At 37.7% G+C, this 24675-nt stretch overlaps 1 protein-coding gene across 2 annotated transcripts in view; it reads left to right on the top strand.

The window, feature by feature from the left end:
• Nucleotides 1-24675, top strand: part of LOC145256537 (glutamate receptor ionotropic, NMDA 3B-like) — a 1196865-nt gene that overhangs the window by 786353 nt on the left and 385837 nt on the right. For both annotated transcript variants that reach the window (XM_080115574.1, XM_080115582.1), the window contains one exon: nucleotides 12339-12489. In XM_080115574.1, the coding sequence (XP_079971700.1) occupies nucleotides 12339-12489 (151 nt within the window). The remainder of the gene's footprint in view (nucleotides 1-12338; nucleotides 12490-24675) is intronic.

Genomic DNA, 24675 nt, shown 5'->3' with positions numbered 1-24675 from the left:
GAATGTATGGAAGCTATTAAGCCGTGGTGAAGGCAACCTTTCTAGGAGAAGCAAATCTCTGATTTTAAAAAACCATAAAGCGGAAGACCAGTACCCGCATTAAGCTGGTCTGCAGTTTAATTTGTTGCTGGCTATCTTGCTCTGTCTTGTTGCTGGATCTCAACATTTTGAACCGAGAGAGAGACTTAGCTGTCGTACAAAGCTAAGACTCTGTAACATCATATTTGTATAGATACTCCCTCAGACATTTGGGCTCATGGATTTTAAATGTCTGTGGGAGTGGCACTCGTCTGACAAGACGTTGCAATCATCATCATCATCATATATATGTATGTATGTATATATATGTATGTATATATATGTATGTATATATATGTATATATATGTGTGTATGTATATATATGTATATATATATATGTATATATATGTATATATATATATATGTATATATATGTATATATATATATATATATGTATGTATATATATGTATGGAGATGTATGTCAGTGATGTGGAGGTGCTTGATCGGACTCAATGCCTTAGCATTGAGGCTCACGTTATTAAGCATAGACTGAGATGGAGTGGACATGTGGTGAGGATGTTAGACAGTTGACTTCCCAAACAACTCCTTTATGGCGAGCTTGCTGAGGGAAGACGTCTGGCTCAAAAGCCTTAATTGAGATTCAAGGATTGTTTAAGATCCACTTTAAAAAAATGTGAGATTGATGAAAGAACCTGGGCGAGTCTTGCTTTGGATCGCGGAGGGTGGAGAAGGACCTTGCAGGGAGGTGTGGGCAAATTTGAGGTGGATCGAACCCAGTATGAGCGGTTGAAGCGCGATATCCGGAAAGGGAGAATAAAAGGAGCCGTGGATGGAAGGGGGAGCCAAATTGGTCTGGAGTGTGAGGTGTGCGGAAGAATATGTCTAAGCAGAGCTGGGCTGAGGAGTCACCAGTCTACTCATCGGCGCAGCAGGCCACAAAGCAGTCTTGACTCTTGAGTTGCCAGAGTTAACCTGTATCAACTGCGGGCGGATGTACAAAACGACAGGCGGTTTGAAACGGCATTTGATCCTGCATAGAAAAGAACGGTAAGAACATGCTGCTGGTGGCGCACATGTCTGTACAATGTGTGCTAAGGAATGCCGGAGTTTAGCAGAGCTTAAAAGCCACATTCGTGCAGTCCAGCACTGAATGTTTTCGTGTTTCTACATACCTTTTTTTCTTTCTTTTTTTTTTTGTGCTATATCGAGTGATGGCAATGTTCGAAAGCGAATTTGCTGCCATCATATATATATATATGTATGTATATATATATATATATATATATATATATATATATATATATATATATATATATATGTATGTATATATATATGTGTGTACATATATGTATATATATGTATATATATGTTATAATTAAGACAAGCGTATGATAGCAAGAAAAACGTGAACACGGAGATTGTGTATATACATATATATGCATATATTTATTCTCAACAAACGAGATGTTAGAAGAAAAAAAAAGAAAAGAAAAAGAAAGGATCGTTAGTATTTACTCGAAGTTGACTGGGACGACGATAAGGTATCGGCTGTGGCGTCGTTGGTGAGAAGAGAGGTGGTTGAATGTTTGACTCGTGCGTCGGTGAAATAGCAGTCGTGGCGACGGTGGAGACGATGATTAAGACGGCGTCGAAGACGGCGGAGGAAGCAGCGAACGCGAAGCGTGATGTGTTTGACTGGTCGGTCTGTCTAAACTGCCGATTTGAACATGCTGCCCCTTTTTTATATCGAGGCGCGATGAAAAAGTGGCTCGAGAAAGCCTGTGTTTAATTTAGGCGGGAGGCATTGTTATTGGCCGAAAAATATAAATGTTATTTTGCCAATGTCTGCGGAATTGCGCGTAAATCGTCTGAGATTTGTATTTCTGTTTTGTAACATATATATATATATATATATATATATATATATATATATATATATATATATATATATATATATATATATATATATATATATATATATACAGTGATGATCATATTTATTGGCACGGTAAAATAAAAGTTAAATTTTGTCTAATAAATTCTAAAAAAGGGATTAAAGAAAATAACAAAGTATATTATGTATTTTTAACTGGCCTTTCCGATGCAGCAATCGGATTTTAGAAAAAATAAATAACAAAGGAACAACAAACATAATTGCAAAAAACCCTTGTTCAAAATTATTGGCACGGCTTTGTTTTTCTTTTAGTATCAGTATAATATCAATCAATTTCCGGTTTACGTGCTTTCTGAACTTTTTTATAGCCATATTATGCTTGTTTAACGCTAATTCAGTGAATAATTTTTTTCAGATAATTTTTAGATAGCGATTTATTTAAACTATTATAAGTGACTAAATTATAATTTTCCATCGCCATGGTTAAAACTAAGGAACACAGCGAAGACGTCAGGAAGCTTGTTGTAGCATGCCATACCAATGGGGAGGGCTATGATAAGATTTCAAAGAAGCTAAACCTTCCCAAATCCACTGTTAGAGCCATAATAAACAAGTTCAAATCGCAAGGCCACGTTATGAGTTTAGAGGGTAGAGGGAGAAAAAGGATTCTTTCCCCAAGAGATGAACGGAAAATTGTTCGACAAGTGAAACAAAACCCAAGGATCTCTGTTGGGGAGATTGTTGATGAACAGAGCACCTCTGGAGTGAATGTATCTCGACATACAGTTGGTAGAGTTTTGAAGAGAGCTGGTTTAAAAGCATGTCGTCCGAGAAAGACTCCCTTATTGAAGCCTATGCACCTGAAAGCAAGGCTAGCCTTTGCAAAACGTCATATTGATAAAGATGTTGCATTCTGGAAACGTGTTCTATGGACTGACGAAACGAAAATAGAGTTATTTGGCCATAATAAAGTGTCTTATATTTACAGAAAATCTGGCGAAGCTTTCCTGCCTAAGAACACCATACCCACAGTGAAGCACGGTGGAGGCAGTTTGATGTTTTGGGGATCCTTTGCTGCCTCTGGACCAGAGCGACTTGTTAAGGTCACAGGTAGCATAAAAAAGGAAGATTATGTTAAAATATTGGATGAAAACCTGAAAGACTCTGCTAAAGAGCTCTCACTTGGTCGTCGTTGGTGGTTCATGCAAGATAATGACCCAAAGCATTCGGCTAAACTGACTAAGAAATGGCTTGAGGACAATCATATTAATGTTTTGGAGTGGCCATCACAAAGCCCAGACCTTAATCCAATTGAAAATTTATGGAGAACATTAAAATTGAGGGTAATGCAAAGGAAGCCTAAGAATCTTATTCAATTGGAGGATTATTGTCAGGGAGAGTAGGCTAAAATTACTACTGAAGAGTGCAACAACTTGGTTGTAAACTATGAAAAGCGACTGAGGAAGGTAATCAAGGCCAAAGGCTATACAATTGATTATTAAATAAATCGTGCCAATAATTTTGAACAAGGGTTTTTTGCAATTATGTTTGTTGTTCCTTTGTTATTTATTTTTTCTAAAATCCGATTGCTGCATCGGAAAAGCCAGTTAAAAATACATAATATACTTTGTTATTTTCTTTAATTTAATCCCTTTTTTAGAATTTATTAGACAAAATTTAACTTTTATTTTACCGTGCCAATAAATATGATCATCACTGTATATATATATATATATATATATATATATATATATATATATATATATATATATATATATATATATATATATATATATATATATATATACACTCTGTGTGTGTAAACGATAGATTATTATTGAATTTTTTTATAAGTCTGAACCAACTTATAATAAAAAGGTTGAAACAAAAAACACGAATCGGTTGTTATGAGACAAACGGTATGCCGAATAACAATAGTCGAACGAATGTGACAAATAACAAAGCGGAGACAATTCAAAAAAATTAAAATAAATTTATTAATTAACAGATAGGGAAAGAAAATCTAACAAAAAGAAAACATTCAAAATTACGGGGTTTGGGATATTCCTAGCGATTATGAACTGAGCGAAAGTCATGAAAAGAAAGAAGAGATTAACGGTGTAACTAGAAATTACGCTATGACACAGAAGATTTGGTTTTCAGTCTACTATTGAAAAATGAGAATTTGCAACTCAGTATGTTTTTTTTAATTTTCTGTTTTAGAGAGAGACGAGAACGTTCAAACAATAAACTCACAATTTTTGTTGGCCTTTTTTTTTCTTTTTATCATGTCTTTTAACGACGTATCTTGCGTAATTCGTTTTTAGTTTCCAAGATGTTTTTTCCGTCTCCGTTTCCACGCGTGAAGGCGTGTCATGCTTGTGTCGAAGCGGCGAAAAAATGGGAATCGTCCTTACTAGAAGTGGGGGAAGGAGGAGGTTTTGTTTGAACTCTCCTACCCTTCTTTGTTTCTCTGCTTCGAGTCTCAATGTAAAAATAGATTTGATGTAATCCTGTTGTCCTTTTCCCTGGCTGACAAAATACTTCTGATAGTTGAACCCTTGGCTTTCAAGATCGCAGTGTGGTATCTGTTCTGATGCTACACTTCACTTTCTCTAGCCTCGGGCAATGGAGGAGAAATATTTCATGACTGAGATAATTTCCACTTTTGTTCATATCCAGGGTGCCCTTCTCTGAGGAGCTGGATCTCCCTACATCAAAGCCCGATCTTGGATCTAACTCTGCTCTCGTAGGGAGGCAAGTAAATAGGAAATAGATATGGTTGCACGCTCTCGTCCCTTCAGACTGATTTTAGTAGCAGGACTTAAAAAGAATGAATTGGTGGACTTTTGCTCAGTGTAAACAAATATTAATATATATTCTATTACTAATATTACTAATAAATAAGGAGAAAATATATAATATCGAGGTGGCCTCTGTAACATTCCCCGCTAATTTTTGAAATAGGAACACGTGTTTCTATTTCACGAAAATTTCAATGGCTTATGTATAAAGCCTTTATCTTAGCAATCGTTCTGCTAGATCTACAGCAGATGTGCTAACGGCCATATCTCATAGGATTAGTGAATCTCTCGATAAAGGCTTCCTTTCTAGGGCAATTGCTCTTGACATATCAAAGGCCTTCGATAAGGTATGGCATAAAGGCCTACTTCATAAGATTTCCAGCTACGGTATAACTGGAAATGTTTTCTCAATTATTAAATCATTTCTCTCCGATAGGTTCATAAGAGTAGTGGTTGATGGGCAGAAATCAGAGGCCCTCAGTATTAATGCTAGAGTCCCTCACGGGTCCATCCTGGGCCCAACTCTCTTCCTGATCTACATCAATGATCTCCCAAAAACACATACTTAAATCATTCGTTGACATCTATGCTGATGACACGACCATCTATGGCAACACATCAAAGGCCGTAAATAACAAAGTTCTCTCTAATTCTCTCTCCTCTGATTTTGAGCGCATGGTACAGTGGGGGAAGAGGAGGCTGGTCACTTTTAATTCATCTAAAACCAAGCTACTACTTTTATATCATAAACGCTCATCTGGCATCAATTGAAATGAATCGTTCTCGTCTTGGGGAGGCTCCATGTTTTGATAAGCTTATGGGCTTAACCTTTACTCCTGACCTGAAATGGAACATGTACATCAAGTCAGTTGCCAAGGTCGCTGGAAAAATAGCAGGATACTTCTACTGCTCCAGAAGATATCTCATTGCTGCTGCAATTCTCTATTTATATAAAAGACAAGTACATTCAAGGATAGAGTACTGCTGCCACATCTGGGCAGGAGCTGCTAAAAACAGCCTATCCTGCCATGACAGAGTACAAAATAGACTGTGTGGTTTAGTGGAAATTGCCCTTTATCTTCCACACAAGAGACGTTGCGAGCCTGTCTTTGTTTTATCGTTATTTCCATGGCAAGTGCTCGTCTGAGCTCCAATCTCTGACCCCACCCTTGCCAATCTTTCACGAAAAACACCCGTCTAGCTGAAACCATTGTCAGTAATTTTCCCCACTCTTTATCTGTGCCAAAATCAAAACGTCAAGAGCAATTGCCCTGGAAAGGAAGCATTGGTCAAGAGATTCACTAATCCTATGAGATATAACCGTTAGCACATCTGCTGTAGATCTTGCAGAGCGGAAACCATATTGCATGTCACTAAGAAAGTTGTTTCTGCTGAGGTGGTTTATTTATTTAATATGGATTCCAACAACTTACTCATGACACACAGGAAACTTATTCACCTGAATTCTTAAATACAGAGCATACTGATGAGGTTTCCAGGGTGTTGGAAAGCACTTCTCCTTAAGGCAACGCTTAAGAAGTTTTGTAAGTATGTGGGCAAGTTCTGGTTGGAGATTTTTCAGCACTCTTACTGGAATGCCGTCATGGTCAGTTGCTTTACTGGAATCAAGGTTCTTGATTAGTTTGGCGACCTTACACAGATATTTGTACGTTGTATAGCGTGTTGTCTGTTATAGGACTAAATATGGGGAGTTGATGGTCTTCGTTGCATAGGGTAGAATTAGCTGCAAAGTCCTTGGCAAATAGTTTGGCCTTGTCTGATGCTGACGAGATGACCTCAGGTCCATTGATGATGGTTGGGATAGAACACACGCTTCTGTTCAGGATCCTGTTTGCTATTTGCCAAAACTGGTGGGAACCAAGCCGCTGATCAGCTACTTTGGATTTAACAGACTGAGCATATAGCTCTCTTGCAGTTTTTATTACTATTTTACAGTGGTTGCTGGTAGTCCTGAAAGCAGCTTTAGTCTCAGTACATCTATTACGTTGGTAGCTATGGAAAAAGTGATTTCTGTGCGTGATGGCAGCAGCACATTCTGGGGAGAACCATGGCTGGCTGTTAGGTTTTTGTTGGAATTTTTTGGATGGTATGAATTGGTCTATGCCTACAATTAACCATTCGGTCAGGTCTGATACTATAGAGGACATATCCTTTTTAAACATGGAATGCAGAGGTAGATCAGATATGAATGTATGGAAGCTATCCCAGTCAGCCATAGAGTATCGATATACAGTACAGTGGAGAGGTACGTCTGAAGACTTATTACATTTGATTTTTATCTTAACTGCTACAATGGAGTGGTCAGAGGATCCCAGAGGAGATAGAATGGAACATGAACATAGCTCAGGAGAAGTTGTGAGGAAAAGGTCTAGAAGGTTTGCATACTGACCGGTAGTATCGGGCGCACGGTGGGTTCATGAACAATCTGAGTGAGGTCATAGGCAATGGCAAAATCATGACAGAACCGCCTCTCATCATCGGTTTTATTTGAGTGGGTCAGCCATTCCACATTATGGACATTGAAGTCACCGCAAATGTGAATGTTAGCCGAAGGATGAGCAGACAGGATGTAGTCAATTTTCACAGATATGCTCTTAAAGATAGTAACCCCACTGTTGTGGGGGCGATAGAGGGCAAATATAAATGCAATGGTGTAAGCTAGTGCAACCCGAAAGCAAATATAAGGTAAATTAGGGTCTTCTCTGGAGATATCCCTACCACATGGAAAGCCATCTTTGATGTAGGCACATATTTCATGCCAATGGCGATCTTGGGGGTCAGATTTAGATGTTAAGTTAGAGTATCCTTTAATTATGAATTCGTCTGGGGAAGTGGTTGGCCCTATGTTAGTTTCACTTAGAAAGAATATGTCTGGTTTCGTCTCCTGTAATTGTGTTTCAACCTCTGGAAGGTTGGAACGTAGACTCCTGATGTTGGAGAAGGAGACCTGATAGTAGGGGTTTACGTTGGAGGATGGGGTTCTAGGTTTATTTGTGTTTTTTTTTTTTTGAGATTTGTCATGTTGAGGTTTTGGGATTCGTGGAGAAGGTCGATAGACTTGGTTGGAGCAGGACAGAGAGGGAAAGTAAGAGAGAAAAAGACAAAAATTCTTTTTTTTTTTTTGTAGCACATGATAAGATAAAGCCATAACAATTACCCACTAGTATGGCATTGAGAGGCCCTACCAGAAACTACTGTATTGTCCAGAATCCATTCACCAAATGACAATACAGCAGCCCCGGTACTTTGCACCTGCTGATAGGGCAGCCTCCTTAGTGGTTAATCCAAGGTTTGGGTCCCTGACTATCAGGCGGATAACGTCAGCCCAGATGAAACATTTACCTCCAGCACCCTTACTAGTGACATAACCACAAGGATAGACATAGAAACAGAAATATTCCGACATCTCAGGCTACTGTTCACAAAGTACTACTGGAAAGTAGTTTTTTCTTCACCCTTTGTCAGAAAAATCACTCATTGGAAATAAGGACTCTTTTGTGGCTTTGGTTGCGAATTGTTTAACTTGCCTTAAGTCTGGCACAGTTATTGGCGATCCTAACTTTTTCGCTTATACCTTGTGTCTGGTGTTGAGTTCTACTGGCAACTCTATTTTCGCCCTTGTCATCCTTACTATCGTCATTATCACTAAACCCGCTTCTGTCAACATCGTCATCGATGCATATTGTCTCGTGAACGTTATTTACTTCTCATCTTCTTTCTATCACAGGAAAGTTTAACCTTGCTGGCTTTTTTTTAATATTACTTGATTTACTTTTGTGAATATCATCACCATGAGACACCATGATACCATCCCGACTAAATCATAAGTTCTCATATCTGGTTTCAATTGCCTTTATTAAACTTATCATTATCACCACTATTATGGCTAACTTATTCTCAGCCGAAGCGTCACGTCGTTTTTCATGAAAAGTCTGATTTTTAATGATCTCAGAGTACCATGCGTACCCTTTATTAGAAACTCAAGCAATAGTAGTACCAGTAGTAGTAGAGGCTACATCACTTATTTCCCTTGCCATGTGATGTAACTTCCCATCTCTTTTCCTTTGGGGATATCTCAAGCATATTATTTCAACGAAAGTACTTGGACTTTCTTCCAGAACCACCAGTTCTGTCAATGCCTGCAGCATAAACCCTTTTAAAACTTCGAGTGTTATCCTCAACAACATCAGAACCGCCAGTTCTGTGAATACCTGCAGACTAAGATTTTTCAAAGCCTCGAGTGCTACCCTTGACAACTTCAGAACCACCAGCCCTGTCAGTACCTGCAGCATAAACTACTCTCTACAACACATATATTATTCTCAGTTGTAGCCGCTAAACTATCATTGCCACTTTCATCTGACGGCATCTCGCCACCTGTCAGCTCCAACGGATCGCTCTTCTCATCTCTTGCTTCAAATGGTCCATTTCTGACCGACTCACTGTGAGTTTTGATATTTATATCATGTCCGCCACTGCGACGGTTGCTACACGACTCACATAAAGATTCCATTACTTCTAGAGATGCTATCTCGTCTTCTAGCAGAGTGGATTCATCTTCAGATTCGTGCACGGCCGATGCATGTGGCATGAAACTACTAGTGACGGCTATATCAACACTATGCGCATTTGTTGCTATTTCGAATGGGGATGTTTCCTCCAACTAAATTATCCTGCGCAACTGATACAGGTTGACTATTTCATCCTACTCCCATTTCTCACTCGTCTTTTGGCATTTCCCACTCATATTCGCAGTCAACAAGCTGCGAAATCTTTAGACTGTCTGCTACGTTGGGTACGATTTACAGTACACAGAGTGTCTATCTCCATCTTGGCATTCATGCCTGACCAGGATTGGCAAAATGCCTCATCCGTTTCTTTTTCGTATAATTCAGCACTGTGTACATTGGTTGTTTTCCCAATCGGAATATTTAATTTTGATTTGTGCAATTTATTTTTAAACCTATTCTCCATTTTAACATCTTTCTCTAGACCGTTTTCTTGTATTGGTCTGTGCTTATTTTAGTCCACTCGCTAACTAGTTTCTTCAGATATGGGCAACTGGGATGACTGTCGTTTTTAATATTTCTAATCAGTATTGACTTAATATTCTTTTTTTTTCTCTTCTACTGGTTGTCTAAGCATTAAATTCATCTTCCTTATTTTCGTATCTACGTTACGCTCAATCTTACACTCGTGGGATTCCTCTATCATGGAGTTCTTGAAAAGATAGTCTGCTACCATAACGACTAAATCATAAGTTCCTGTGTTTGGTTTCACATTCAGTACATAGTGTTTTCCTTCCGTAACTAAGTCATCTTTGGCTAGTTTGTATAATCTGTCAACTGTTGCAGATTCTATAAAACTATCTGCTTCAGTCCTGAAATTTTTATTTTGGCTTTTATGATATTCCGCTATTATGGGAATGAATTGTGCTTTCCGACGAATGGTAGCGCCTGCCTACCACACTTTGATTAATTTGAAATTTGTAAAGGCCCTCGTATTTCTACTTGTCTGTCTGTCTTGACTTTGTACTTCGCACCTCTGTTAGGCTTCACCTTAAATGAATCCAGAAAGAGACGTCATCAATCAGCACACATAACTGATGCAGATTACACAGACGATATTGCTTTGTTCGCGAACAATACTGCTGATGCGCAAACACTGTTATGAGCTAGAAAAGTCTGCAAATGACATTGGTCTCCACATAAATGCGGATAAGACAAAGTTTATGACTTTCAATGTGAAAGGAGAGATCAGGGCTTTGGTTGAATCAACACTGAAAGAAGTTGCTGAGTTTACGTATCTGGGCAGCAACATAGTTTCCACAGAAAGAGATATCGGAATTCGCATCTCAAAAGCATGGACCGCATTGGATGGGCTACATTCAGTATGGACTTTGGGACTGTCTGACAAACTGAAAAGGCAGTTCTTCAGGGCAGTGGTAGAGTTTGTCCTTGTTTACGGTGCTACAACCTGGAGACTCACCAAAAGATTGGAAAGAAAACTAGACGGCACATACACCCGTATGCTAAGAACAATATTAAATATATCTTGGCAAAATCATCCCACGAAGCAGCAACTTTATGGCAACCTACCTGCCATATCCAATACCATCAGAGAAAGACGCCTACGATTTGCCGGTTATTGCCTGAGGAGCAAGCATGAATTGGTGGGTGATGTATTGCTATGGACTCCATGATACGGACGCTCAAGCAGAGGACGACCAAGATCCACATACATCCAACAAATAGCACACAACGCCAAATGTGAACCTGAAGATCTGAGGCAACTTATGGAAGAGGAAGAATCACATAATCTGAGGCAACTCTGGAGAGGAAGAGTCACATTGGTCTGGGCAAGGAGCCCGTCATGATGATGATGATTTCTACCTTATACCTATTCTTATTCATTAATCCTATAAATTCCACCATTTTTGGCATGTGTTGGTCTCACTTACAAACAAATATTTATGGGTCGGAACACCCAGTAAGGGTTTAACTCACAACTTGTTTCAGGAGGTTATAATTTTGTCACGTATGCCACGTGTGCTAAAAACAGCCACAACTTTTTCTTATGTTTAAAAAAAGTTGCTAGTTTTTAAAATAATAAACTTTTTATTTTTATACAGAGAATCAAATAAATGATGGCAATAAACGCAACATATTTTTGCCGGTAAAAAATCCAGCATAAAAATAAAAATAGTCATTCATCGTTTAGCGACACATCACTGGCCGTGGAACCTATAGCACGAGCGGCTCCCCATAACGTTAGTGGTTTTCGCAAAAAATCCTTTAGCTCGGCTCAGGAGCTAGGAGCACTCCTATTCCAACTTGACGAGTGTCAAGTCGGCGGACTTAGTTGCCGTGGTGACCAGATACAGCAGTAGCATTACAGCAGCCCTTTTTGGGGCTACCTAACAAGCTAATAAAGAAATTCACAAACTAGCATATTCTACTCTCTACTGCTGCCTGCCTCCTGGGATTCCTCCTCACAACCTGCTAAGCCAGTTCCTGCACCTCCTGCGACTCCAGTGCCCCATTTCACTCCTGCAGCTTCCAGCGACTTGAGCTTATTGCTGCAGCGACTCCAACGCCTCTCCAAGCTTACTCTTGTGGCTTCCAACTCACTCTTGCAGTGATCCCAGCGACTCCAGCTCTCTCATGAATCTCCAGCCATCAAAGAAGCGACCTTTGAAGTTCGGCTACAAGATTCCAGAGCTCACTGATGTCCAGCCACCAGTTTCTAGTACGCGCTGGCGTTCAGTTACGTGTTCCAGCGCCCTCTAACGTATGGTTACAAGTTTCAGCATCAGACCCCTGTCTATACGACTCGAACCAACCTAAAATATCTGTAGTTGTCATCCTCCTTTGTTATTGCTGTCACCCATTTGCCTTGTGTTTACTTTATTAGTTGTATGATCGATTGGCACCCCCACTTTTCGACCCTCTGCACCTAATGCAGTTATTTGTGGCTTACTTGAATTGTTGCATAATTGCATAATTTGATTTTCATTCACATGCTGTGATTTTTACGTAATGTGTTTTTTTTTTTGTTTTTGTTTTTTTTATAAACAGAGATGGTCAGCTAGATGCCTACCTTGGAGATTATCCGATCCTTGACTATGCTCGTGCCAAATTAGACCCCAACTGTCAACTAAAACTGGTGGGACAAACATACGGAGAAGACGGTTATGGTATTGGCTTGCCAAAGAATTCAACCATACGAGTAAGTAAAATTAATCATGATGACAGAAAATGTAAATATCACTATGGATTCTGCCGTCTTCAGTATACACTGAAACCATTTGACTTATATTTAATAACAAGATGTATACGTGTGCCATTATCGATTAGAAGTATTTACTTTATCGCCTAGTTGACGGCTGCATTAACATTCAGTTAATAGACTATTTATTATAAACTAGACAAATAAATGTCTGCACATCAACTATAAAATCAGTAGTAATTCACTGTAAAATATGTCGACAATTCGACAAGTGTTGCTAAAGACACACAGAAACGTGTCTTCAGATTTTTTTGTATTGAGTTGAAGTTTCTTCCACAGTTGCTGTATGTCGTGGAGTTATTTTAAATTACTAGGCAACATCCTATACAAGTCTTTATTAAAACAACCTGGCATGAGAATATTCCTCCCACTAGTAAACTCTAAGAAAATACTTGAAATACCATGAGTATTTAAAGCCGAAAACAGATCCTCTCGATATGGCTATGCCCTTGCTAATACAACTACTGGTTAATACAAATATTGCTAATACAATTACTTGCTAATATAACTACTTGCTAATAAAACTGCTGGTAAATACAAGTACTTGCTAATACAAATACTTGCTAATAAAACTACTTGTAAATACAACAACTGGTTAATGAAAAACGTGCTAATACAACTGCTGGAAAATACAACTACTTGCTAATACAACAAATGGCTAATACAACTACTGGTTAATACATCTACCTGCTAATACCATTATTGCTAATAATATTACTTGATACTACAACTACTTGCTAATAATACTACTGGTAATACTACTTCTTGCTAATACACGTACGTGCTAATATAACTACTTGCTAATACAATTACTTGCTAATATAATCACTTGGTAACATAACTACTTGCTAATACAAATACTTGCTAATACAACGACTGGTTAATACACTACTTGTATTAGCAGGTTAATAAACTATTTGTTAATACTTGCTAATACGATTACTAGCTAATATAAATACTTGCTAATAAAATTACTTGGAAATACAACTACTTGCTAATGCAATTACTTGCTAAAACAACTACTTGCCAATACACCTACTTGCTAATTAAACTACATGTAAATAAAACTACTGCTTAATACAATTAATTGGCAAATGGAGCTACTTGCTAATACAAATACTTGCTAATACAAATACTGGTTAATGAATCTACTTACTGATACAACTACTTGCTAATACAACTATTTGATAATACAACTACTGGTTGGGACAACTACTTCCTAATACATCTATTTGTTAGTATAACTTCTGGGTAATACAACTACATGCAAATACAAATACTTTCTAATAAATCTACGTACCAATAAAATTTATTTGCTAATACAACTACATACTAATAAAACTTTTACTTAATACAACTACTTGATAATAAAACTATTGGTCAATACAACTACTTCGTAATACAATTACTTGCTAATACCACTACTGGTTAATAAAATACTTCCTAATGCAACTACTTGCTAATATAAATACTAGCTTATACAATTACTGGCTAATACTACAACTTTGTTAATAAAAACATGCTAATAAAACTACTGGTTAAGACAATTATTGCTATAACAATTACTTGATAATACAACTACTCGCTAATAAAACTATCTGCTAATACAACTATTGGTTAATAAACTATTTGTTAATACAACTACTTGCTAATACAACTACTGGTTAATACAACTACTTACTAATACAACTACTTGCTAACACAACTACTTGCTAATACTTCTACTCTCTAATATAACTACTTGCTAATACACAGATCGCTAATACAACGACTGGTTAACACAATAACTTGCAAATAGAACAACCTGCTAATACAACTACATGCAAATAAAACAACATGTAAATAAAATTATTGCCAATATAACTACTTACTAATACATATACGTACTAATACAACTACTTACTAATACATATACTTACTAATACAACTACTTGCTAATACATATACTTACTAATACAACTACTGGTTAATAAACTCCTTGAAAATAAAACTATTAACTAATACAATTACTTGCTTATACAACCATTTGCTAATATATGGAAATATATGCTAATATAACAACTTGCTTATAAAACTACTTGCTAATAAACCTATATGCTAATACAAAAAATTGCTAATACAACTACCTGCATATACAACTACATGCTAATACAACTACTTGCAAATACAATAACTTGTTAATAAAAAAAATTGCTAATACAACTACTGGTTAATACAACTACTTGCTAATATAACTACTGGTTAATACAACTACTTGCTAATACAACTACTGGTTAATACAACTACTTGCTAATACAATTACTTGCTTATAAAACTACTTGCTAATACTACTACTTGCTAATACAACTACTAGCCTATACAACAACTTGCTAACACAACTACTTGCTAATAAAACTACTTGCTAATAAAACTACTTGCTAATACAACTACTTGCTAATACTACTATTGCTAATAAAACTACTTGCTACCACAATTACTTACTAATACAGCTACTTATTAATACAACTACTGGCTAAAAAATTACTTGCTATTAAAACTACTTGCTAGCACAACTACTTATTAAAATAACTACTTGCTAATGCAATTACTTGCTGGTACAAATACTGGTTAACAACCTAGTTGCTAATACAACCCATGGTTAATATAACTACTTGCTAATACAACTACTTGTTAATACATCTACTTACTAATACAACTAGTTGCTAATACAACTATTTGCTAATACAACTACTGGTTAATAAATTGCTTGCTAATAAAAGTACTGGTTTATACAACTACTAGTTAATACAACTACTTGCTAATACAACTAATTGCTAATACAACTATTTGCTAATATACAATACTTGTTAATACCACTACTTTCTAATACAATTACTTGTTAATACAAATACTTGCTTATAAATCTGCGTACCAATAGAATTCCTTGCTAATACAACTACATACTAATAAAACTCCTACTTATTACAACTATTTGATAATAAAACTACTGGCCATTACAACTACTTCGTAATACAATTACTTGTTAATACCACTACTGGTTAATAAAATACTTCCTAATGCAACTACCTGCTAATATAACTACTAGCTTATACAATTACTGACTAATACAACAACTTGTTAATAAAAAAACATGCTAATATAACTACTTGTTAAGACAGTTATTGCTATTACAATTACTTGATTATACAACTACTTGCTAATAAAACTATCTGCTAATACTACTATTGGTTAATAAACTATTTGTTAATACAACTACTTGTTAATACAGCTACTGGTTAATACAACTATTTACTAATGCAATTACTTGCTAAAACAATTACTTGGTAATACTACTACTCTCTAATATAACTACTTGCTAATACACATATCGCTAATACAACTACTGGTTAACACAATAACTTGCAAATAGAACAACCTGCTAATACAACTACTTGCAAATAAAACTACATGTAAATAAAATTATTGCCAATATAACTACTTACTAATACAACTACTTGCTAATACATATACTTACTAATACAACTACTTTCTAATACATATACTTACTAATACAACTACTGGTTAATAAACTACTTGCAAATAAAACTGTTAACTAATACAATTACTTGCTAATACAACCACTTGCTAATATATGGAAGTATATGCTAATATAACAACTTATAAAACTATTTGCTAATAAACATATATGCTAATAGAAAAAATTGCTAATACAACTACTTGCTAATACAACTACCTGCATATACAACTACATGCTAATACAACTACTTGCTAATACGATAACTTGTTAATAAAAAAATTGCTAATACAACTACTTGCTAATACAACTACCTGCATATACAACTACTTGCTAATACCACTACTTGCTAATACCACTACTGGTTAATACAATACTGGTTAATACAACTACTTGCTAATAAAAATAATTGCTAATAAAACTACTTGCTTATATAACTACATGCTAATACAAATACTTGCTAATACGATTACTTCTTAATAAAAAAATTGCTAATACAACTACTGATTAATACAACTACTTGCTAATACAACTACTGGTTAATACAACTACTTGCTAATACAATTACTTATACAACTATGTGCTAATACTACTATTTGCTAATATAATTACTTGCTAAAATAACTACTTGCTAATACAATTATTGCTAATTAAACTACAGGTTAATACAACTACTTGCTAATAGTACTACTGGTTTATACAACAACTTACTAACACAACTACTTTCTAATACAACTATTTTCTAATACAACTTCTAGCTAATGAAACTACTTGCTAATACAACTACTGGTTAATAAACTACTGGCTAATACAAGTACTTGCTAATACAACTATTTTAGTACTTACCAACACAACAAACGCCCTCGTGTTTGTGCCTTGTATAGGCATGCGCGACAACAAAACTTGGGTTTTTATAAGCGGAAGTCTCGAGGTTGTCAGGAATCTACAGGCGCATGCGCAAGAGAAGGGATTGAGATAGTGGTATAAAGGCAGGTCGAGTGAGAAGGTTGTTGTTGTTGTTGTCATTGGACGTTACAGTGACGCGTGCGTTAGCAGGTGATTAAGAGGCGGTTTATTTTTGTGTGTCAAGTCGCGCACCTCAGTGAAGGTCATATAAATCGTTCACCTCGGTGAAGGTGAAGTTCATAAGCTATTTCGGCGATTTCATTTTGTCTCTTTTCCTGGACAACTATGGCTGGAGCAAAGTTTGATTTAAAACTGATACCCGAATTCGCCGGATTCACTTCTGTTGTCGACTGGGTCGAAAGGGTTGAGCTGACCTGCAACCTCTGTGAACTGAAGGGGGTGCATACCGTGATTCCCCTGAGATTGGCTGGAGGCGCCCTAAGTGTATATCAGCAACTGAGTGCTGTGGAGAAGGCTGATATTACCTGTATAAAAAATGCTTTATACAAGGCATTTGCCATGGATCCCTGTATGGCCTACGAAACAATTGCCACTAGGAAGCTTATGCCAGGAGAAACCGTGGACGTCTTCTTCACGGAGCTGAAGAAACTTGCAGTTCTATTTGGCAATGGAGTGTCAGAGCAAACACTGGCGTATGCGTTTGTGGCCGGCCTTCCCACCCATGTTAAGCAACTGTTGAGGGCTTCCACCAGCGTATCTGTAACGCCCATGGAACATTTGTTAGAACGCGCTCGAGCCATTATCAGAGATGAGGAGGACCTGAGGTAACCGATTGTAATGATGGCGCAGGCAGCCAAGACTAATGCTGAAAAGAGTCCCAGTTTGAGACCCACGACCAATGGGAGATGTTTCTGCTGTGGCCAGCGAGGCCATATCGCAAGAAATTGTACTAACAAGGGGCGGGGGCACCCGCGCTGTTTCCAATGTGGTAGCTATGGACATTTATCCCAAAATTGTGCGGAAAATGCATCAGGGGGCAGGACGTCAGCGCCGCCCTGTTCCCCGGACAAGATTTAATTGAGGCGCAACCGACAATAAATGTGTACATGGACCAAGTGCTTTGTTCAGCTCTTCTCAACTCCGGGTGTTCACACACCATCATGAGTGCCAAGTTGTGTCGAAACTGGACAAAGCAGAACATGAAAGTAACCACAATAGGTGGCAATACACAAGCTTGCTGTGGAGCATCATTCATTTTTGTAATGGTATGATCTCGGAAACTCTCGCAAAATCTCGTGCATATATGCAAATCAGTTGGTCTTCGACAACTATAAATTCAGGTCGTTTTGGAAGGCAAGAGGAGAGGAAAGAACGGCCAGTTGGTAATTGTGTATGCTGGATCGTGTTGGTGGCATGTCACCGTGTCTGTGTGTGTGTACTGATCGAACCGCTTTCCTGTCCCTTGCACTTAGGACTTTGAATTTGTTTAGATTGGACTTCAACTTCAAGCTATTTCGGTGAATATCTCCGGTATGGACAAGTTCGACCTGAAATTGATCCCAGAATTTGACGGCTCCCTGGATGGACCTTCGGTGGTCGAATGGCTAGAGAAAGCCGAACACATTTACCGGTTGTGCAAGATAAAGGACCCAGCTATAGTCATCCCGCTTAGGCTCACCAAGGTGGCCTATGCCGTGTATCAGCAGCTCGGGCATGACGCAACTATGGAATGAATTAAAGAGGCGTTGTAGGGAGCATTTGGAGCGGACCCTTTTGTTGCCTGGCGGCAGTTTTCTGGACGACGGCTTGGGCCAGGGGAGACGGTGGATGTCTATCTGGCCGACCTGAAGAAGCTTGCCATCCCCTTCAGGGGTGCAAGCGACCATATACTGGCGTGTGCCTTCCTGTCTGGGCTCCTGGAAAGTGCCAGTCGACTGCTGCGGGCGTCATCGAGGCTCAATGAGCTTGGATTAGAGGAGCTATTGGCTAGAGCCCGAAACATCATGAAGGACGACGAGGAGCCAGTCTCGGCGGCAGTTGAGGCATTGGAATCGCCTGTAGAGGGCTGATGATGCTATAAATGTGGCGGTCCCAACCACTTCGCCAGGGATTGTAGAAGTGACGCGAAGCGCACCCCGGATTATGGAGCACGGAAGTGGGTGCGTTGTTACCATTGCAGAAAGCCAGGCCATTTAGCTCGGGCGTGTCCGGGAAACGAGCAGGGGGAGGAAGCTGCGGCGCCAGTACCCTCCCCAAAGCGGCTGTGAACAAGGCGCTCTCTGAAGTAATCGTGAATGTTGACGGGCGCAAACTCTCAGCGCTAGTTGATACTGGATGCACCCAAACCCTGATACGCAAGAAATGTTGCACCTCATAGAAGGAGCAGAAGGTCCCGGTACTAACCATTGGCAGAGGTTCGCTGATGTGTAGTGGGGTGAGCGAGGTCTATGTAAGCATTGGCAGTGGCCCCCCGGTGGCTGTGAAGGCGTTGGTGGTCGACAAGGAACTACTGGGGTACGACCTTCTTCTTGGAATAGATTCCATTACACGGCTGGGCGGAATCACCATAAACGGTGCTGGTGATGTAAGGTTCTCCCAACTTGAGACACCGGTCTGCGCAGCCATCACTCTTGATGAACCCGACTTCCATGCAAAATACGACAGGGGCACGAACGTCTGGACCGTGTCCTGGAAGTGGTCAGGTGACCAGCCACCAATGTCCCTGCGAAGTCGGCTGGTGGAGTATCCTCCTCCCGCACATCTTAGGGGGCAGTACGAGGCAGAGCTCCAGGTTTGGAAGGATAATGGCTAGCTGGTCCCGTACCCGGAAGACGAACTTGGGCCGCCAAAGGGGTTGATTCCCCTGATGGCTATCAGGCAGGAGAACAAACAAAAAGTCCGACCCGTCATGGACTACCGGGAGCTCAACGAGCACGTTGACCCGCACACGGCGGGTGCAGATGTCTGTGCACACAAACTGAGAGAGTGGCGGCAACAAGGGGCGTATGCAGCAATATTGGATTTGCAAAGAGCTTACTTGCAGATACGCGTCGAAAAATCACTGTGGCCGTACCAGACGGTCAAGATTAAAGGGACACGTTATTGTTTGACAAGGCTAGGGTTCAGCCTGAACGTGGCCCCAAACATCATGACGGCAATCATGCAGGCGATCCGCCGTCAGGACGAAGTCATGCAACAAGCGACATCGTCATATATCGATGACATCTATGTGAATGAGAGCCTCATGCCTGCACAGAAGGTTAAAGAACACTTCGAAAGCTTCAGGCTAACGTGCAAGGAGCCGGAGCGACTGCGAGATGGAACGAAGGTGCTTGGCCTGTGCGTGAGCGACAGCGCAGATAGACTCCGCTGGGGAAGAAGTGGTGATGTCCCGGAAGTCTCAACTAGCGTCACACGTCGGTGCGTCTTCTCCATCTGTGGGAAACTGGTGGGCCACTTCCCCGTGTGTGGGTGGCTTCGGGTGGCGGTGGCGGCCATAAGGCGACGAGCGACTTCATTGTCAACTGGGTGGGACGATGAGCTGCGGAAAATGCTAGAGGAGACTTTGGCCAGAGTCTCCAAGGACGATCTGGTGTGAGGGAAATGGTGCGTCGACGAGAGCGAGTTTACGGTTTGGGTGGACGCCAGCTCACTCGCCCTTGGTGTTGCTCTGGCGGTCAACAGATCTATCGTGGAAGATGCCTGCTGGCTTCAGCCAGAAAATGACGCCAGGCACATCAACCTGACTGAACTCGATGCCACAGTGAAGGGGATCAACCTGGCGCTACAGTGGCAGGCCAGAGTTCTGCACATCGTTACAGACTCGACATGTGTGTATCGGTGGATGACTGATGCCTTGAGTGGAAAGGCACGATTGGCGATGAAGGCATCAGGCGAAATGCTCATACGGAGGTGGCTTGCTACCCTAACCGAAACCATCAAGGAATACAACCTGGTCGTGGATGTGGTGCTAGTACAGTCCTGTCAGAATCATGCAGATCGGCTGACCAGAGGCTGACCAGAGTGCCGCGCCGTTGGCTGGACCTGCCGAAAGAAATGGAAGAACCGACACCTGTGAACTGCGCCGCGGTGGGGCGTCGATTCAAACCAGATCATGTTGCTGACGTCCATTGCCAGAATGGGCAGCCCGGTGTAAACCGAACTCTCTACTTTGCTAGACTGGTTGACCCCTGTGTGTCAAGGAAGGAGGTAGAATCAGTGGTGAGGAGTTGTGAAACCTGCAAGTCGATCAATCCGGCAGCTGCCTGATGGAAGAAGGAAAAACTTAGCATAAAGAACAATTGGGACAGGCTCGTGATGGACGTGACCCACCACAACAGCGGGGATTTTTTGACAATGATTGACTGTGGACCGTCTAGGCTTGTGTAATGGCGGCCACTTCGCTGACAGGACGCGGCCACCGTTGTCCAGGAACTGGAAAGTGTCTTCCTTGAGCGTGGCCCTCCTTCCGAAATACTGACCGACAACAGCATCGCTTTTGCTAGCGGGCAGTTCAAGCAGTCCACAGACGGCTGGGATGTACGACTACGATTTCGGTGCGCCCATGTGCCTAGCGGGAACGGGATCATGGAACGGAACCACTGGGCCATCAAGACCATTGCAGCTAGGAAGGGGTGTACAGTGCCTGAAGCGCTATACTGGTACAACGTCACCTCTAAGGACAATGGAGGCGCTGCACCGGTACCATGTCAGGGTGAAAGGGTTAGAGGTCAGCCCTCTACCCAAGCCAGAGGCGACACGAGATAATATCTAAGTGGGAGACGTTGTCTGGGTTAAGAACCCCCGTATGCACCGCGCGCTATGGAACCGGGCATGTTACCGAGGTGATCAGCCCGCAAGCCATGCGGATTGATGGGGTGCCCCGACACGTCAGGGACCTGCGATCATAATTTTAAATGAAGAAAACCGTATAGAATTTTTAATGAAAACAAACGATACATAAATTTAAATGTAAAGGAATGATACATAATTTTTAATGGAAACAAACGATACATAATTTTTTATGAAAAGAGACACTACATAATTTTTAATGCAAACAGACGATACATAATTTTTAATGAAGACAGCCGATACATAATATTTAATACAAACAATACATAATTTTAATGCAAACAAACGATACATAATTTTTATTGAAAACAAACGATACATAATTTTTATAAAAATAGACGGTACATAATTTTTAATGCAAACAAACGATACATAATTTTTATTGAAAACAAACGATACATAATTTTTATAAAAACAGACGGTACATAATTTTTAATGCAAACAAACGGCACATAATTTTTATTGAAAACAAACGATACATAATTTTTATAAAAACAAACGATACATAATTTTTATTGAAAACAAACGATACATAATTTTTATTGAAAACAAACGATACATAATTTTTATAAAAACAGATGGTACATAATTTTTAATGCAAACAAACGATACATAATTTTTATTGAAAATAGTCAATACATAATTTTTATGAAAACAGACGGTACAAAAAACGTACGGTATAAAAACTGACAATACATAATTTTTAATAGAAAACAAACGATACATAATTTTTAATGAAAACATACGATATATAATTATTAATGAATATCAATGATACATAATTTTAATTAAAAAACACAATACATAATTTTAAATGAAAATAAACGATACATAATTTTTAATAAAAACAGACGTTACATAATTTTAAATGAAAATAAACGATACATAATTTTTAATAAAAACAGACGTTACATAATTTTAAATGAAAACAAACGATACATAATTTTTAATAAAAACAGACGCTACATAATTTTAAATGAAAACAAACGATACATAATTTTTAATAAAAACAGACGTTACATAATTTTAAATGAAAATAAACGATACATTATTTTTAATAAAAACAGACGTTACATAATTTTAAATGAAAACAAACGATACATAATTTTTTAATAAAAACAGACGTTACATAATTTTAAATGAAAATAAACGATACATAATTTTTAATAAAAACAGACGTTACATAATTTTAAATGAAAACAAACGATACATAATTTTTAATAAAAACAGACGTTACATAATTTTAAATGAAAATAAACGATACATAATTTTTAATAAAAGCAGACGTTACATAATTTTAAATGAAAACAAACGATACATAATTTTTTAATAAAAACAGACGTTACATAATTTTAAATGAAAATAAACGATACATAATTTTTAATAAAAACAGACGTTACATAATTTTAAATGAAAACAAACGATACATAATTTTTAATAAAAACAGACGTTACATAATTTTAAATGAAAACAAACGATACATAATTTTTAATGAAAACAAACGAGAACAATTTAAAATAAAAAAAATATGCATAATTTTTAATGAAAACAAACTATACATAATTTTTAATGAAAACTAACGATACATAATTTAAAATAAAACAAACGATACATAATTTTTAATGAAAACAAACGATACAGTGTTTTTAACGAAAAAAAACGATACATAATTTTTAATAAATACAAACGATACATACTATTTGATTAAAACAGAAAATACATAATATTAAATGAATATAAACAATACATAATTTTTAATGAAAACAACGATAAATAATTTGTAATGAAAACAAACGACACATACTTTTTAATGAAAATAAACGATACATAATATTTAATGTAAACAATCAACACATTATTTTTAATGGACAAAAACGATCAATAATTTAAAATGAAAACAAACCATAAATAATTTTTGATGAACACAAACTATACATTATTTTTATTTATAATACATATTGTTTAGTGAAATGGTCGATACATAAATTTATAATTAAAACAAAATATGCATAATTTTAATGAAAATAAACGATACATAATTTTTAATGAAAACAAGCGATGCATAAATTTTAATGAAAACAAACGATACATAATATGAAATGAAAACAAACGATACATAATTTTAATGAAAACAAAGGATAGATAATTTTTAATGAAAACAAACGATACATTATATTTAATAAAACGATATATAGTGTTTAATCAAGTTTAGATAAAAACAAACGATACATAATTTTTAATGGACAAAAACGATACATTATTTCAAATGGAAACGAACGATAAATAATTTACAATGAATACAGACGATACATAATTTTTAATGGAAAGATGCGAAACATAATTTTTAATGAACGAAACGATACACAATTTTTAATGAAAACAAACGATACATAATTTTTAATAAAAACAAACGTTACATAATCCTTAATGAAAACAGACGATACATCAATTTTAATGAATAGAAACGATAAATAATTTTCAAAAGAAAACTAATCATACATAATTTTTCATGAAAACAATATATATATAATTTGAAATTAATACAAACGATACATACTTTTTAATGAAAACAGACAATGCATAATTTTTTGATAAAAATATACGATACATAATTTTAAATGAAATCAAACTTTACTGGAAACAAACGCTACATAATTTTTAATCAAAAGAGACAATGCATAATTTTATGCAAACAGACGATACATAATTTTAAAAGAAAACAAGCGACACAGAATTTTAAATGTCTGTACGATACATAATTTTTAATGAAAACAAACGGTACATAAATTTTTAATGAAAACAAACGATACATAAATTTTAATGGATATAAACGATAAATAACTTTAAATGAAACACACTATACACAATTTCTAATAAAGAAAACGACACATCAT

Source organism: Euprymna scolopes, chromosome 3 (genome assembly GCF_053919585.1).
Source record: "Euprymna scolopes isolate OS-2025 chromosome 3, ASM5391958v1, whole genome shotgun sequence".
In the NCBI taxonomy this organism is placed as follows: domain Eukaryota; kingdom Metazoa; phylum Mollusca; class Cephalopoda; order Sepiida; family Sepiolidae; genus Euprymna; species Euprymna scolopes.
This window is presented reverse-complemented; position numbering and strand designations above follow the sequence as displayed.